Source organism: Colletotrichum graminicola (assembly GCF_000149035.1).
Source record: "Colletotrichum graminicola M1.001 genomic scaffold supercont1.23, whole genome shotgun sequence".
NCBI classification, from domain to species: domain Eukaryota; kingdom Fungi; phylum Ascomycota; class Sordariomycetes; order Glomerellales; family Glomerellaceae; genus Colletotrichum; species Colletotrichum graminicola.
Window position 1 is genome coordinate 197,668 of NW_007361027.1, and position 14,808 is coordinate 212,475.

Sequence of the window (14,808 nt, forward strand, 5' to 3'; positions counted from 1 at the left end):
AAATCAGAATGCAGGATTACAAGCTTTCGTCCCGAGAGGAGGTGGCTCGGAAGTCGGCACCTGGTGGCCAATCGAATGTTCACGCAAAGTATAATTAATGCTCGGACAACTTGTATCCTGCGAGCAGTCCTGGTCCCCAACGAATCTATTGAACTTCACCACGGATTGGCTCCTTTTCTCGGAAACGGAGAAACAGCCAATCAAGGCCCAAGGTTCTGAGCAACCTTAGTGGCAGAGTTTGAAGTCATTGTGTAGCTTGCAAGTTATACCCTGTCACTGTCATAAGTTATAACTTTGATAGCTCGTCAAGTCACAGCCTAATAGCAACTCTGTTGTCGCCAACGTTCTGATGCCGAAAGGTGGTTCGTATATAGTCGTAGTAAGTTAAGCTAGGTTCAGCAGTTACACTATGCTATTAGGCATTCTACACTGTATCGAGAGATCGAGTTGTGGGACAGGTCAGAGGTGCACCGTGCTGCGTATTGAGTATTTAAGCAGTGTGAAATTACAAATGTACTGGGTGAACTGCACTGGACTGCTTATGGGGACTAGATTTAAAACGACTTTCCCATTGAGTGCCAAGTGACCTCACATTACCCAAATGGGTCTCTGTAAATAATTATTGACAGCTATTGGACAGTCAGCCCGGATTGCTGTAGTTTTATTGGTCTGAGGTTATGTAAGGTCACTCGGCACTCAATGGGATAGTGGTGGCGTTTAGGTCAAAAGTGCCGTACAGCACGTCAACAAACAAAAGTTCAGAAAATCAATCACGTCAAAAACAAAAGTGCAACGGTGTAGGTGAACGTGACCCACCCCCGCGCCCGGTACTAGGTAAATGATACCGCGCGGCCACTGTGATGGGTATAGTGTGCTGGCAGAAGCAGGGGTCTGAAGGTGGCAAAACAGGGGTTACCTACCTAGATAGGCTGGCTGGCTGGCAAGCAAGTGGGTGGATGGGTGGATGGGTGGATTGACCGCCTCCCATATTAGGCTTAGTGTAGAGGACGCACACTAACTGCTATAGAATATCAGCTAGCCATCTTTGGCTAGCCCCTTTCTTAGCTTTATCCGGATCTCGCGAGTGTGGACGGTATCCTGTGCACCCCTGCACGGCTCCCCTGTTTTCTTCATGACCGAGGAGGAGGTGGGGACTGTCAAGACATTTTAGGGTTAGGTTGCCAAGTCAACTAACCATCGAGCAAGGCATTGTTCCCAGCTTGGCAAGGCTTGGTTTGACATTCGATATTCCAGCCTGGACATTCCTTGAGAACCCACCCTAGCTCGGGCCGAGAGGTCCGATTAAGGTGCCTTTCGAGAACTTTTGAAGGGGCACAGAGCTATCGTCATTATGGTCTCGCAATCAGGAGTCCTATCACGCCCATCGCCTCTTTGATAAGCACCATCCTAGTAAAATTCGTTTACAGGAGGATCCATGTCCAGAGTGCTCCAACCCCTCGGGCACGCTATCTCTAACAGGCAGCTCAATGTTCCCCGATTGCACAAATGCCTCCCATTATCACGACATCGGACCACTTATTTTCTACTATCATTTACAAGCATCAATGGCTCATCTGAGGCTAATTGCAGACAGGCAAACCACATCAAATGATGGGGGGGATTCCACATAAAGAGACCATTTGTACGCTCAAATCTTGCACGTACATGTAGCTCTTGCACGCAACACCTATCATCGCCCGACAAGTTCCTGGTGACGGAAGTCTCCGATTTTCTTTGCGCCTGGCTCCGTCTGCGCAATTGCTGTAGCAATATGCCAGCCACAGCTGCCGAGAATGTCATGGTGGGGGGACTGAACCCCGTCGAAGGCAAAGTAGTTTCAGTCCCTTCCCACGCGGCGATTAGTGAGAAGGTCGGCATCGATGAAGCAGGTATTGGCAAGGAACTGGACTCCGGAATTCAGGCTACTCCAGTCTCGCCACACTCGCTTGAGGACGACGGCAATGACAGCGACAATGCCATTATCATCAGCGGCGCTGACGCTTCTCGCTACCTTCTGCCGCTACGGGATGATTTTGATCCCTCCCTTACCTTCCGTAGTATGTTCTTGGCGACATGTCTATCAGCTTTCCAGGCTGTTATGAGCCAGATTTACACGGTGAGCCAACAACCCCCCGGAAACTATTATGTCCGAGTAACAACAAATACTAACGTGACCAATTACTAAGTTCAAACCGACCCAAGCTACTATATCAGGAACATTCATTGTCCTCATAGGGTATTTCGTTGGCAAAGCATGGACCGCCGCTCTTCCTCGTGGCGACAAACTCGAGGCTCGCTGGAGAGAGAACAACGGCCAGGGCGATCTTCCTATATGGATCAAACTTTTCAAGTTCATCAACCCTGGGCCTTGGGGCCTTAAGGAGCATGCGATTTGCTCCATCACTGCCACTTCTGCCTCTAACGCTTCTGCGAGTGTCCAAGTATTTGCGGCACAAGATCTATTCTACGACTTACCGTTGAGCGCAACAACTGTCATCTTGTCTGTAATCTCCATCGGTCTGTTTGGTTACGGCATTTGCGGTGTTATGCGCCCGATCGCTGTCTGGCATGTCGACGCAGTTTACTGGAGTACTCTTCCTACGGTCAAGACTCTTCAAGGTCTTCACTGGCAAGACCTGAAGAATTCCAAGCCTCTGCGATGGTTCTGGTACAGTTTTGTTGGAATGTTCATTTACGAGTTCTTTCCTGCCTATATATTCCCATGGCTGAACTCGGTTTCGATCCCTTGTCTAGCTGCAATGAATGCTACAGGCAGTAAGGCTGCGGTGCTCACCAACTTATTTGGAGGCGCAACTAACAACGAGGGCCTGGGATTGTTCACTCTATCCTTCGATTGGCAATATGTAAGTTAAGCTATTTTTTCCGTAATACTGTTTGGCTAACATGTAAAACCTGTAGATAACCTCATTCAACACATCTCTCCCCCTTGTCTTACAAGCTCACTCAGCTGTTGGGTTCCTTATTTGCTTCCTTGCTATGATTGGAATATATTATACCAATGCGTGGGATGCAAAGTCCCAGCCTTTTATGTCGACGCAGTTGAGGTCTGAGGACGGTTCGAAATATCCCATCACCAAAGTATTCACTGGTGGCATCCTCAACAAAGAAGCACTTGCCCAGTACGGCATTCCCAGTCTTACAGGAAGCTTCGCGTATGCAATGTTTATGGCCAATGCTGCTGTAGGTTAGGCCTTGCGGTTCTCTGTAGACCTTAAACTGACTAGCTTCTAGATTGGCGCCCTAGTAGCTCACTGCTTCCTCTTTTGGGGCGGAGACGTGAAGCAGGCTTATCAGAGTGCAAAGAGCGGAAGATATGATGATCGCCACCATGAGCACATGACGAAACACTATAAGGAAACGCCGTGGTGGTGGTATGTCATTGTGCTTGTTCTCAGCTTTATCCTTGGCCTTGTTGTTGTCTGCACTCAGAACGTTACGTTGCCTGCATGGGCATACGTTGTTTCGCTCCTGCTCGGAATCTTTATTGCACCGTTGGTAAGTTTTCCCCCCATAATATCTACTTGTTTCTTTTTATATATTCTCTAACAATGAAACAGAGCACAATCCTATATTCTCGTTTTGGAAACGGTATTGCCACGAATAACTTATCGAAGATGCTGGCGGGTCTCATAATTCCTGAGCGCCCTATCGGCAACATGTATTTCGCTGCCTGGTCACACAACGTCATCTCGAACGCTGTCAATCTGTCCAATGATCTGAAGATGGGAGAATATCGTATGTCTGCTCGCATGGCAACAGCTTCGAGTCTTGCTTACTGACAGTCAATTCCAGTGAAAATCCCTCCTAGAGTCATGTTCCTGACGCAGGTGTATGGGACAATTCTAGGTGGATTCATCAACTATGCTGTCATGATTTCCATCGTCAATGGGAATCGTGAGCTGCTTGTGAACAGCAACGGTGATAGCTCTTGGAGTGGTGCATATATGCAGTCATACAACACCAATGCCACTTCTTGGGCGCTTGCCAAGTATCTTTACAAGACTGGTGGCAAATACTCACTCGTGCCCATTGGCCTAGGCGTCGGTTTCGGTATTGTCATCGTCCATCGTATTATCGCATATGTAGGTCAACTCGATATCTTTTTCCAACCTATTACGGCTGTTGACCTTGATACTAGTTCGTTCCTAAAATCCGCGGATATTCTCTGGCGGATCTCAACATGCCCCAGCTCATCCAATACGCGGGCTACATTCCTTACAATCAATCGCAAACTTGCGTAATCTTCAGCCAACTTATCGCTGGCTTCTTTGTCCAGTTCTTCCTCCGCAACTACCGACCCCGTATCTTCAAAGACTATTCATACTTGATCACTGGTGCATTTGATGGTGCCAGTCTTACTGCTCTATTCATACTATCTTTTGCTGTCTTTGGGGCTGGCGGTCCATCTGTTCCTTTTCCCACTTGGTGGGGCAACAATGTTGACGGAAACTATGATCATTGCCCAGTTGCTGAGTAGCACTTTGTGGAGGAAATTCGGCATGTTACACACCATTAGCACAACCTCAAAACTTCAATAACTTGTAAGATATGACAGCAAGAGTAGTTTAGCTAACGTAGAGGTGAACAAGATGTTGTGTAAAGCATACTACCATATGTGGCAGACTAATTTACAAAAGATGATGCAAAGACATATACATTTAACTACTTCAAAATCGAGATATATTGCGAAGCCTTGCCAATATCTGGGCTACGAGGTGAATATCTGCGCAGCTTGAATACCCACAAGAAGTAAATCAAATTAACTCCACTTCTGCAAAACCCGTACTTCCGCAAAACCCGTACTCCCGCAAGCCGTCATCACCATCATCATCACCACTGTCAGAAGTGGGGGATCTGAGTTACTACCGTTCATTAAGATGCGGCTTTGTTCATGACTACCCCAGATGGATCACGCGTCACTTCATCGCCCCATTGTGCATCCCAGCCATTATCTGCGAGGTACTGCTTCCAAGCTTCGTCGTCATCATCTAAATATCTAGATGTATCTGGTATGACCAACATGGCAATGAGGGCTCCCAAGACGGCGAAGCCTGATCCAATCAAAAATGCGACTTGATTACCTTTCGAGGCGTCCGAAGTATACTTGTTAAGGATGGCTGTAAAAACCTGTTTCCTTGTCAGATCAGGTCGTCCGAAGGTGCGATGGCATTTTATAAGCACCTGTGTTCCAATAGCAGCTCCTGCCTTTGAGAAGGCGGAAATAAGGCCCATCATCTGACCACGGATGGATGTTGGAAAGGACTCAGAAGCGATGAGAACAACAGTGCTAGAAATAAGTTCAGAAATTGTTTGAAACGTCGTTCAGTGATGATTAACATACCTTCCAGGTCCAACTTCACCGAGGGTCAAAAAGATGCCGTATAGAACGACGAATAACGGGAAAACGCCTTGGATGGGATTCATCGCGCCCCCAAGAACAAAACCGAGGAGGGCTTGCAAAGTGAATCCCAGAGCCATTGTTTGACGTCTGCCGACTTTGTCGGAAAGGTAGCCTCCTATGAAAGGCCCAGGGATGTAAAAGCAGTTGATTACAACCCCCCATCCCAGAGTTTTGACGAGGCTGTCTTCAACATTGGCCCTTGAAATGATGGTTGAGCTGAATATCCCAAAAGGAATGCTGATCCAGTTGTACAGAAACCATGTTGAAGCAGCTGCAAGTAGTGGTCGCCAGTATCTCTTCAAGGCCAGCCAATAAGGCACTTTCTGTCTTCGCAATGCGGACTTGCGATAAGCTTTAGAAACTGCCATGCGCATTCTGAACCAAAAGATAAGAAGTGGGGGCGCCATACCCAGCGCAAACGAGGTTCGCCAGACGATGTGATACTGAGAAACATTCTGACCTACGCAAAGGAGCAAGAGTAATGGAACCAAGCCTCCCCAAACGTAGCCTAGACTGGCCGACAAATCTGCAAGCATGGCGAACATGAATCCTCGTCTCTTGCGATACTTGGCATCTTCATCGGTCGCCTCGGCTGCACCAGCGCCAGACACTGGATACTCTCCTCCAGCACCAACTCCAGCAATACCACGGGCAATGATAAGCATCCAGAACATGCCAGTAGGGGTGTTTCCATTTGCCGCGGTAGAGAGAGCGATTCCAAGCACCAGCAGAATTGTCGTCGCAACGGCACCAGTCTTGCGGCCAAGCTGGTCGCTGATAACGCCGAAAAGGATCATGCCAACAATCATGCCAATCAGAAAAGCATTCGAAAGTCTCTGATAAATGGATGTCGTCAGATCTTCGGGGTAAAGAATGGCGAGCAGCAATTCAACATTGCCAATTACGGCGGCATTGCTACAGACACAAGGCTGTCAGCAACGCCATGACGACAGGCATGCATTCCAAACGAATGCAGACTTGTGGGTTGTAGTCATACTAGCCGTCGGACCCGATCGCGAGACCAGAAAACAGAACCATGAGCCATACGGAAACACTGCTGTAGTATGTTTTTGGCGTTTGTTCTTCATTAATAACTGACGCCCCCTCCTTCGGGGTATTGCAGTTTGCTCCCTTTGCATCAATGCCAATACCATCGTCCCCGGTAATAGAATCCTGTGTAGCGACTACCGTATTGACACCCTGTATCGAAGCCATTTCCAATTCTTGTCTTACGCGAAGTCGGACTGCCGTGGAAGGGGTGACGAAGAAGGGTGCAGAAACCAACTTCGCATCTGAACAGTGAGCCGATCCTGCCTCTTATACGCAAGAATGTAGACAGCAATTGTTTGACTTAGCCTCGGCGTCCCGATTCATCGGCAACTTCATATCTACCACCTATGCCGCGGCCAGTCTCTTATCTTCTCCGGACCGGCGTTGAAGCTGTATCTCTCAAAAGTACATAGTGCTATCAACACCCATGTCGAGTGCAACTACCTGGGTGCTTGCACCTGCTGCCCCGGTAATACTACCCAATTCGGGCATTAATATATTTTCATTCGCTGCCCCCCACCGATGAGGGGTTTGTGGCGAGATCGGAGGACTCGGACCTCCTGGTTGTTTGGCAAAGCATCCCTTGCTGGCACTTCTTTCTTGGATTTCAATTCTCGCAAAGGTTTCTCTTCAGAAGACTGGCTCGCAACGATTAAGATGTTAGGTTTAGAGAAAGGCCCTCAGGGCGTGTCTTCTATACCATACCAGCAACATCATGGTAGACGATGTGGTCGCGTTCTTCGGCTTGTCGCAACCTCTTTTCTGCTGTGTGCCGCCACCTCTTTCTACTACCTCACTTCTTTCTACAGCCAGACAACTATATCCAATGTCTACGACAAAGCTCAGGAATGCGCTATTGGCAACCTCCACTCTGATCTATCCTTCCTAGACTCTGCTGTACCAATCACTTCGGAGGAGTTTATCGCACGTAGAGATCGGCTAGCTCGTGCTTTGGCTGCGTCAAATGTGGATGCTTTTGTGCTGGAACCTGGTTACACTTTTCAGTGAGTTTGGCAATCAATCTATCGGTCCTGTTGTTGGTAGCCCAACTAACATTTGGTCAGGTACTATGGCAATATTTCCCAAACTGATTGGGAACCCTGGGAGCCAGAGGAGAGACCATTCCTCATGCTTATCTTGCCTCAGGTATCTTCCTCGGGCAATGTCAGTGCCAAGACGGCTTTTCTATCGCCCCATTTTGAAGAAGGGCGAGTTCGAATGCTAGGAATACCCTCACGCGAGGAAGAACTAGATATCGTCACATGGGAAGAGCATTGGAATCCATATGATACGTTGCTCGAGTCGCATTTTTTCAATGGTAGACCCGCAAAGGTCATGGTTGATGAAGAGATCCGAGACTTTATTGTCCGTGGACTGGAGACGGCTGGCTTTACGACTGTTGGCCTTAACCCCGAAGTCGAGCTTGCTCGACAGCAAAAGAGTCCAGCAGAAGTCGAACTTATCCGCGCCGTTAACACTGGCACTGTTGTTGCTGTCCGAGCGATGCGTCCGTGTCTGGTTCCTGGTCTTACGGAGAATGAGGTAACTGAAATTTTGAACTCGGCTTTGCTATCCATCAACTTCGGGCTTTTTTTCAACATCGTTCTATTCGAAGAACACGGTGCACTTCCCCATGGTGGGTTTGTCACCGGATGGAAGAAATTGACCCCCGAAAGCATGGTCGTCATCGATGTCGGCGCTCACTACCTGGGCTACAGCTCTGATATCTGCCGCAGCTTCTTCATTGACCCGCCAAAGCCGCGAGAACCATACGCGCTGGATCTCATCATGCAGTTGCTGGGAAAAGGTCTAAAAGATGAAAGTCCATTCGGCCACAATCCTGAGCTGCGTGCTGAAAAGCTCAAGGTCTGGGATATTGTCCTGGATGCCCAGTCTGCTGCCGCTGCGGCTTTCAAACCGAACAAGACAGCAGCAAGTGTAGACATTGCGGCCCGAAAGGTTATAGAGGATGCGGGATACGGTTACGGTTTCACACATCGTCTGGGTCATGGAATTGGCATCAAAGGTATATTATATCTCTTCCTGGCGTGGCTTATTGAGACGCATGGAGGCTAACCTGATGCAGCTCACGAATCACCGTACTTGAATAAGTGGAATAAGGACATCCTACTTAAGCCGGGAATGACTTTCACAAATGAGCCTGGGATCTACCTGGAAAACCGGTTCGGTGTCAGGCACGAAGACATATATCTAGTCAAAGAGTCTGGCGATGCCGAGTTACTCTCTGGACGCAGAGCAACTGGGCCCTATGACCCCTAAGTACAAGACTTACATTTAGGATCATGCAAAGTCAGAGTTGGTAAGTGAATCTTTGTTTTGTCAATTGCCATTGAGTTGAGTATGCCGCCAAATCTTGTACGTAGGGCCGAGCATGAAGCGAAGGCATGGCTGATTGTTCTGGTAATTATTACCAACGAGGTGTTGTTGCGTTTGGGCTCAATAGTGCAGATATGATTAAGACATGCGGAAATGTTTCAAGTCTTTCAATAGATCTTGCAACTTGCAATTCCACTATCGGAATTTACACTTGGCAGCAAATCCGCTGAAGCACGCGTAAAAAACACGCCACATTCATTAAAGACAACGCTCACCAAGCCTGTGGAGATAGCATAGAGCCACTTCTTCTGGTAGAGAGCCTGCGTTGCTGGGTCCAACGCTCCCCTCATTGCGGGCTTGTCGCGTCTGGAGCCCCGCAGATCACACAAGGAAGCCCCTGATGCGGATGCTGGAGCCCCCCAAAGGACATAATATCGGGCAGCCACATTTCTAGTCAAACGCATAGAGTTTCATCACCCCTACAAGCGAAGCGTCAATTCAGTTCAATGCTTTGTAGCGTCAGCAAACATTCAAAAGTCGAACGTCTCCCAAGGCCCGACCGAGGCGTATGCTCTGTTCTAGCTTTGGCTTCACCATCTGCACGACCGACAATATGGGCATCCTCGCAGCAACAACCTACGCTCTATTGGCAACCATGATAACGGGAGCAATAGCACAAGATCAGAAGCCGATAGCCGACTACGCATGCACGCACCCACCATACAAAGTCCACGTCGTTTCGAAGTCGCCTTTAGTCATTTACCTTGCCGACTTCCTAACACCGATGGAGAGGGGCCATCTCCTGAGCATGGCGTGAGTTGCTCCAAAACCGGCACCAGGAAGCATCTCGGCTCAAATTCTAGTAGCAGCGGAACATTTACCCATTCGAGTGTCATTGATGCATCTGGCGGTAAAACCACACACAACGTGCGCACATCACGTAGCACGAGCCTCTGGCGCAACGACGTGGTCCGGTGTATCGAGGAGCGCGCCGTGGCCTTCCAAGGCTACAGCATACCAAAGACCCATTTGGAGCCGCTCCAACTCGTCAAGTATGGAAAAGGCGAGCGATATCATTTCCATACAGACTGGTTCACCGACCCCACCCACACCAAGGCCCATCTTGGCGGCAACCGGCTTTCTTCGTTCTTCGGCTACGTTTCTGCGGCTAACATTACCGGCGGAGGAACTAACTTCCCCATGCTTGACGCACCGAACGACGATCGATGGTGCACATTTATTGATTGTGATGAACCTTGGGAGAACGGCATCACATTCCGGCCGATAGAGGGCAATTTTGTTTATTGGGAGAACTTGCTTATCGACGGCTCCGGAGACCACCGGAATCTGCACGCTGGGCTACCGGTAGTGAGCGGGGAGAAGGTTGGTATGAACATCTGGACGAGACAAGCTCCCCTAAGCAAGGATATTCGGGGGGAGAGCTAACAAAATAACTGTTTGCACAAAATCCGATACATCAGAAACATCTGGCTTTAAAACAAGAATTGCATTCATCGCCAAGGGAAATTGCGTTAGAGCACTTGGTTACAATCACAGGGATTCAAAATGTCTCTTGGGCTTGTGAGAAAGGGAAGGGCTGTGAGTCTCCTTTTATTAGGCTGTGTAGGAGGTGTCAATATTTCATGGTTGCCTGTCAACTACCGGATGAGGAAGGTCAAGGATGATACAGCACTCCGTGAAGAGTCCAAGATTCTCTGTAGTGAGGGACATTGCCCACATGACCAACCGGTGAGTCTTCGAGCTCTTGGCACAGCACGGTATCAGGGAATAGTAAGTGGACACAGCCATCAGGTGTGGCAATACATACATACTATTGTTAACCCATTGAGTGCGAAGTGACCTCACACAACCTCAGACCAATAAGACTACAGCAATCCAGGCCAACTATCTAATAGCTGTTGGCAATTATTTGCAGAGACCTACATTTGTGTTATGTGAGGCCACTTCGCACTCAATGGGTTAATGGCAACCAGTTACTACTGTAATATAACACTAGTTATCTGACTGCAAATTGTTAGCTGCATCTAAGTGGAGCAACCCAAGGCGGCAAATTGTCTTGCCAGTGAGCTGACCCAAATACAGCGCCAGAAGCTGATACTGAAAACGTAGACTGGCACAAAGAAAAATCTTGATTTGGCTTGGTGTATCCGTATTCAAAGGGGAGATTTCTAACATGTCTTATTCTTTCTTTATTGATAATTTACATCCATGCCGCAAAAGTCTTTCTTTTTTTTTTTTTTTTTTTTTTTAACTTTTAGCTTGCATGAGCAGCTGCAAAGCAGTGTGGATTTGTAGTTCATTGTATACTAGGAGGGTATAGCCATGTGTTACTTCGCTATTGCAGCCTGTTGAGTAGGCTAAGCGACGGCGGCGGATGGTGTTTTACAACGACAAAGCAACTGGAACAAAGCAGGCTTAGGGCTCACTACACCAGCAATCAACAGGCCACAGAGGGCACGAATAGTGAGGAAGACACACAGGCATGCATTACAACCTACAGCTCTAAAGTAACTAATAGTACTCTGTAAACTGCCTAGACAGGCGTCTAGTGTCTTGCACAAGACAGAGTAAACATAATGCTGGCGTCAACCCATGAGTTCGTCAGACTCAGAAGGGACCTAGCAGGCATGGTCAATGCGAGGCATGGTGCGACTGAGCTGGGCATACATACACACTCTTTGCGAAGAGAGAGGTGTGCTTTTCCCTTGCATTGACTCTACACTATCCGTACAGTGCTCAGCACATGTAGTAGCAGTAGCACCTGCTGCCCCTTTCCAAGAATGGGGTAAGTATTGCGGAGGGACACACCCCGGGAAGCGCGTCGCTTTCTGCCTACCTGTGCCTTGGTGATTGGGAAGATGGACGCTCAATACCAGGTACCTTGGGTAGCACAGCAGGGTACTGAGGTACCTATCTGCCGAAGTACTGGTACAAGGCATAGCAATATACAGTGCCAACTGTTACAGGGTTCACCCAGGTCCTCTACCTCATCTCTGCTGGTGCCTGCTTGCTTACTGCTTACTGAGCACCACGAGCCAGCCTGGAAATCCTACTGGGCGGTTCCAATGCAAGGACGGGATGAACATTGGACCGGATTGCCCCCCGTATTGAGAAACAGTGACAGCTGCACATCTCATCATCACCCACTTATCGCTCGCCTTGCTCTGAGCCTTGGCATTTTAAAAACTTCTTGGATTCTATTCCCTGTCTCTTGTTGAATCCTCTGCTACAACCCGCAAAGAGGCAGGCAGCCATAGTTGACAGGTAGAGAGGTTGAATGCAAACGAGCCGGAGCAAAAGACGCAACGAAGCGTGGCCGCTTTCTTGCCTCTTGCCTGTCTGCCCCGTCCCTTTTCAGTCCGTGGCGTCTAGTGGCGCCCACTGTCTCATGCTCAGGTATCAGGCTTGTTGCAAGACCCGCAAGTCGCCTCGCCTTGTGAGGTAGGTAATACCTACCAACCAGTACCGAGCAAGGGTCTTGCAAAAGTAACTACGTACTTCTCTTATGCGCCAGCACGGCTTGTCCAATTATTTACCTATGGATTTTTACCTTTCCCTCCCCTCCTCTCTCACTGCTTATCCATCTTCCAGTTTGACTTTCGGCCTGTGGCTTTATTGTACCTCTTTACCCATTACCCACAATTATTCCTTTGTCCTTCGTTTGCTAATTGTCCATATATTCTGTTATTTTCCTTTAGGCCATTTCTCCCTAATCCATCCTCTCTTTCCCCCCCACCAGGCCCCGAACGAACGACGACGAACACGGCGACGTCGACGACCAACCTGCGGTACAGTACTATTGCGACCAGCAACTCAGTCATCTACCTTTCGGCCGTGCCCCCTTTCAACAGCAACTCCTGCTCCCAACCGACCAACCGACTGCCTCCTTAGTCTGCTTTCGCTTGTTGTCACTGCCGTCGCTTGCAGCCGACCCTTGCGGCACCCTTATACCATTGGCAACGCATGCTATAATGGGATTGGATCCAAGGCGCCGTGCTGTTTTTCTAAACCCAACAGTCGCTGTCAATATGCTCTCCCGCCGCGCTCTCACTGTTCTCGCCCTCGTCTCCGTAACCGCTGTCATATTTCTCATCTCCTCGAGGAGACTTGGCAGCGACTGGGCCATCGAGGGTCCCAACTACCACCCCCTCAAGGGCCACAGCCCGCCGACTCCTTCGGGAATCTCTCCCAGCGGCCGTCCTGAGACAACACCCGCCCCTCCGAGCTCTCAAGTCGATCACCTCGCTCAACACAATGTGTCGAATCAAGACATCCCCTACCGTCCCCGCGACCCCATTTGCGACACCTTCCCCGACACGAGCAACATCCTCGTCGTCATGAAGACGGGCGCCACCGAATCGTTCGATAAGGTCCCTACCCAGCTCATGACCGTGCTCAAGTGCCTACCCGAGTTCTTTATCTTCTCCGACCTTGACCAGACCATTGCAAACTACCACATCCGCGACAGCCTTGATCGTGTCCTTCCCGAGGCCATGGAGGGCAACAAGGACTTCGACCTCTACCACCGCCAAAAGAGCTGCCAGGCAGACCAGCAGAGTTGCAACAAGCTTGCCGAGAGCAAGGACGAGGGCTGGAATCTGGACAAGTACAAGAATGTTCACATCGCCGAAAAGACGTACAACTTGCGCCCCAACTACGACTGGTATATTTACATCGACGCCGACACCTACGTCCTCTGGCATACTCTCGTCCAATGGCTCAAGAACCTGAACCCCAAGAACAAGCACTACCTGGGCAGCGTCACAATGATCCGCAACTTCGTTTTCGGTCACGGTGGCAGTGGCTATATTGTTTCCCACGCTGCCATGCGCGACATGATCGCCGGCCATAAGGATGTCGGCAATAAGTGGGATGTCCGCGCCAGCAAGGAATGCTGTGGCGATTACATTTTTGCGATGGCCATGAAGGAGAACGCCGATGTCGACGTACATAATGTGGTAAGTCTTGGCGAATCACCTTTCCCTCCTCCACCTCCCGCCTTTGTTTTCCCCTTCCCAATGTAGACACTGTGGTTCTCCCCCTCTCTATTGAAAGTGAAGACGAAAGCAGTATACTTACACTACACAGTGGCCGACGATCAACGGAGAGAAGCCCTTCACCCTCCCTTACGGCCCAACGCACTGGTGCCACCCCATCGTGACGATGCACCACATGAACGCTGAGGAGATCTCGTCCTTTTGGGAGTACGAGTCAAAGCGCTACGCCGACCCTAACCTCCCGCAGCCGCCTCCCGCCATGCGCATCAAGGACATTTACAACGAGTTCTTCAAGCCCCGCATGCAACCCCAGCGCGTCGACTGGGATAATCTCGCCGACGACCGTTTCTACCTTGACGCGACCGCCAATAAGCACGAGGAGTGGCAGCTCGGCCGTGCCAAGACCGAAAACCTCACACCGGAAGAAAAGGAAGCTCATCTGTCGTTTGACAAATGCCGCAAGGCCTGCGAGGCTGACGATGCTTGCTTCTCCTTCCGGTACAAGGACGGCCTCTGCAGCTTCTCCTGGGCATGGAAGCTCGGCCACCCGGTCAAGCGCGCGTCCAAGGATGAGGACCGCGTCATGTCGGGCTGGGCCGTCGACAAGATCAACGCCTGGATCGAAAAACAGGGCGAGTGCGGCCCTGTAAAATGGCCCGATGTTTGAAGCAGTCGTTCACCCACCTTTCCCAGCTATTATCTATGAGCGGGTGCAGGAGATTGACGTCGATATGAAAAGCACGGCGCCGAGAGGCTATGGCAGCCATGACTGTCACCCAAGGCTTGATGCTTGACGTACGTATCGCGTGTGGCCGCATTACGTGGCTTATCACGACAAGGGCTTGCATAAGCGGGCAGTCTTGGATATTCCGGTGGGAGGGTGATCTGGCCTTTCCATCACACAAGGTTTCTTGCCTTCGTGATGTGATTCGCAACAGAAAACCATCATGACCACGCACTCCAAGAGCAAGCCCGCTCGGC

The 14,808-nt window shown here is 49.7% G+C and overlaps 5 protein-coding genes across 5 annotated transcripts; 4 read left to right on the forward strand and 1 right to left on the reverse strand.

The window, feature by feature from the left end:
* Positions 1-1,771: 1,771 nt before the first annotated feature.
* On the forward strand, positions 1,772-4,498 carry GLRG_06233 (OPT oligopeptide transporter; the record flags this gene model as incomplete). The annotated part of the gene is made up of 7 exons (XM_008096918.1): positions 1,772-2,116; positions 2,187-2,864; positions 2,920-3,201; positions 3,253-3,516; positions 3,579-3,756; positions 3,814-4,103; positions 4,160-4,498. The coding sequence occupies 7 exons, from the start codon at positions 1,772-1,774 to the stop codon at positions 4,496-4,498; spliced, it is 2,376 nt and encodes a 791-aa protein (XP_008095109.1).
* Positions 4,499-4,893: 395 nt separating this feature from the next.
* GLRG_06234 (major facilitator superfamily transporter) lies at positions 4,894-6,637 on the reverse strand (the record flags this gene model as incomplete). Its single annotated transcript, XM_008096919.1, has 4 exons — positions 4,894-5,148; positions 5,203-5,308; positions 5,363-6,337; positions 6,420-6,637. 4 exons carry the CDS (start codon positions 6,635-6,637, stop codon positions 4,894-4,896), a joined length of 1,554 nt encoding a protein of 517 aa, XP_008095110.1.
* A 550-nt stretch (positions 6,638-7,187) lies between these two features.
* Positions 7,188-8,752, forward strand: GLRG_06235 (metallopeptidase family M24; the record flags this gene model as incomplete). Its single annotated transcript, XM_008096920.1, has 4 exons — positions 7,188-7,219; positions 7,282-7,476; positions 7,537-8,498; positions 8,559-8,752. 4 exons carry the CDS (start codon positions 7,188-7,190, stop codon positions 8,750-8,752), a joined length of 1,383 nt encoding a protein of 460 aa, XP_008095111.1.
* Positions 8,753-9,422: 670 nt separating this feature from the next.
* GLRG_06236 (2OG-Fe(II) oxygenase superfamily protein) lies at positions 9,423-10,255 on the forward strand (the record flags this gene model as incomplete). The annotated part of the gene is made up of 2 exons (XM_008096921.1): positions 9,423-9,622; positions 9,676-10,255. 2 exons carry the CDS (start codon positions 9,423-9,425, stop codon positions 10,253-10,255), a joined length of 780 nt encoding a protein of 259 aa, XP_008095112.1.
* Positions 10,256-12,858: 2,603 nt separating this feature from the next.
* On the forward strand, positions 12,859-14,494 carry GLRG_06237 (uncharacterized protein; the record flags this gene model as incomplete). The annotated part of the gene is made up of 2 exons (XM_008096922.1): positions 12,859-13,788; positions 13,919-14,494. The coding sequence occupies 2 exons, from the start codon at positions 12,859-12,861 to the stop codon at positions 14,492-14,494; spliced, it is 1,506 nt and encodes a 501-aa protein (XP_008095113.1).
* Positions 14,495-14,808: the final 314 nt, after the last annotated feature.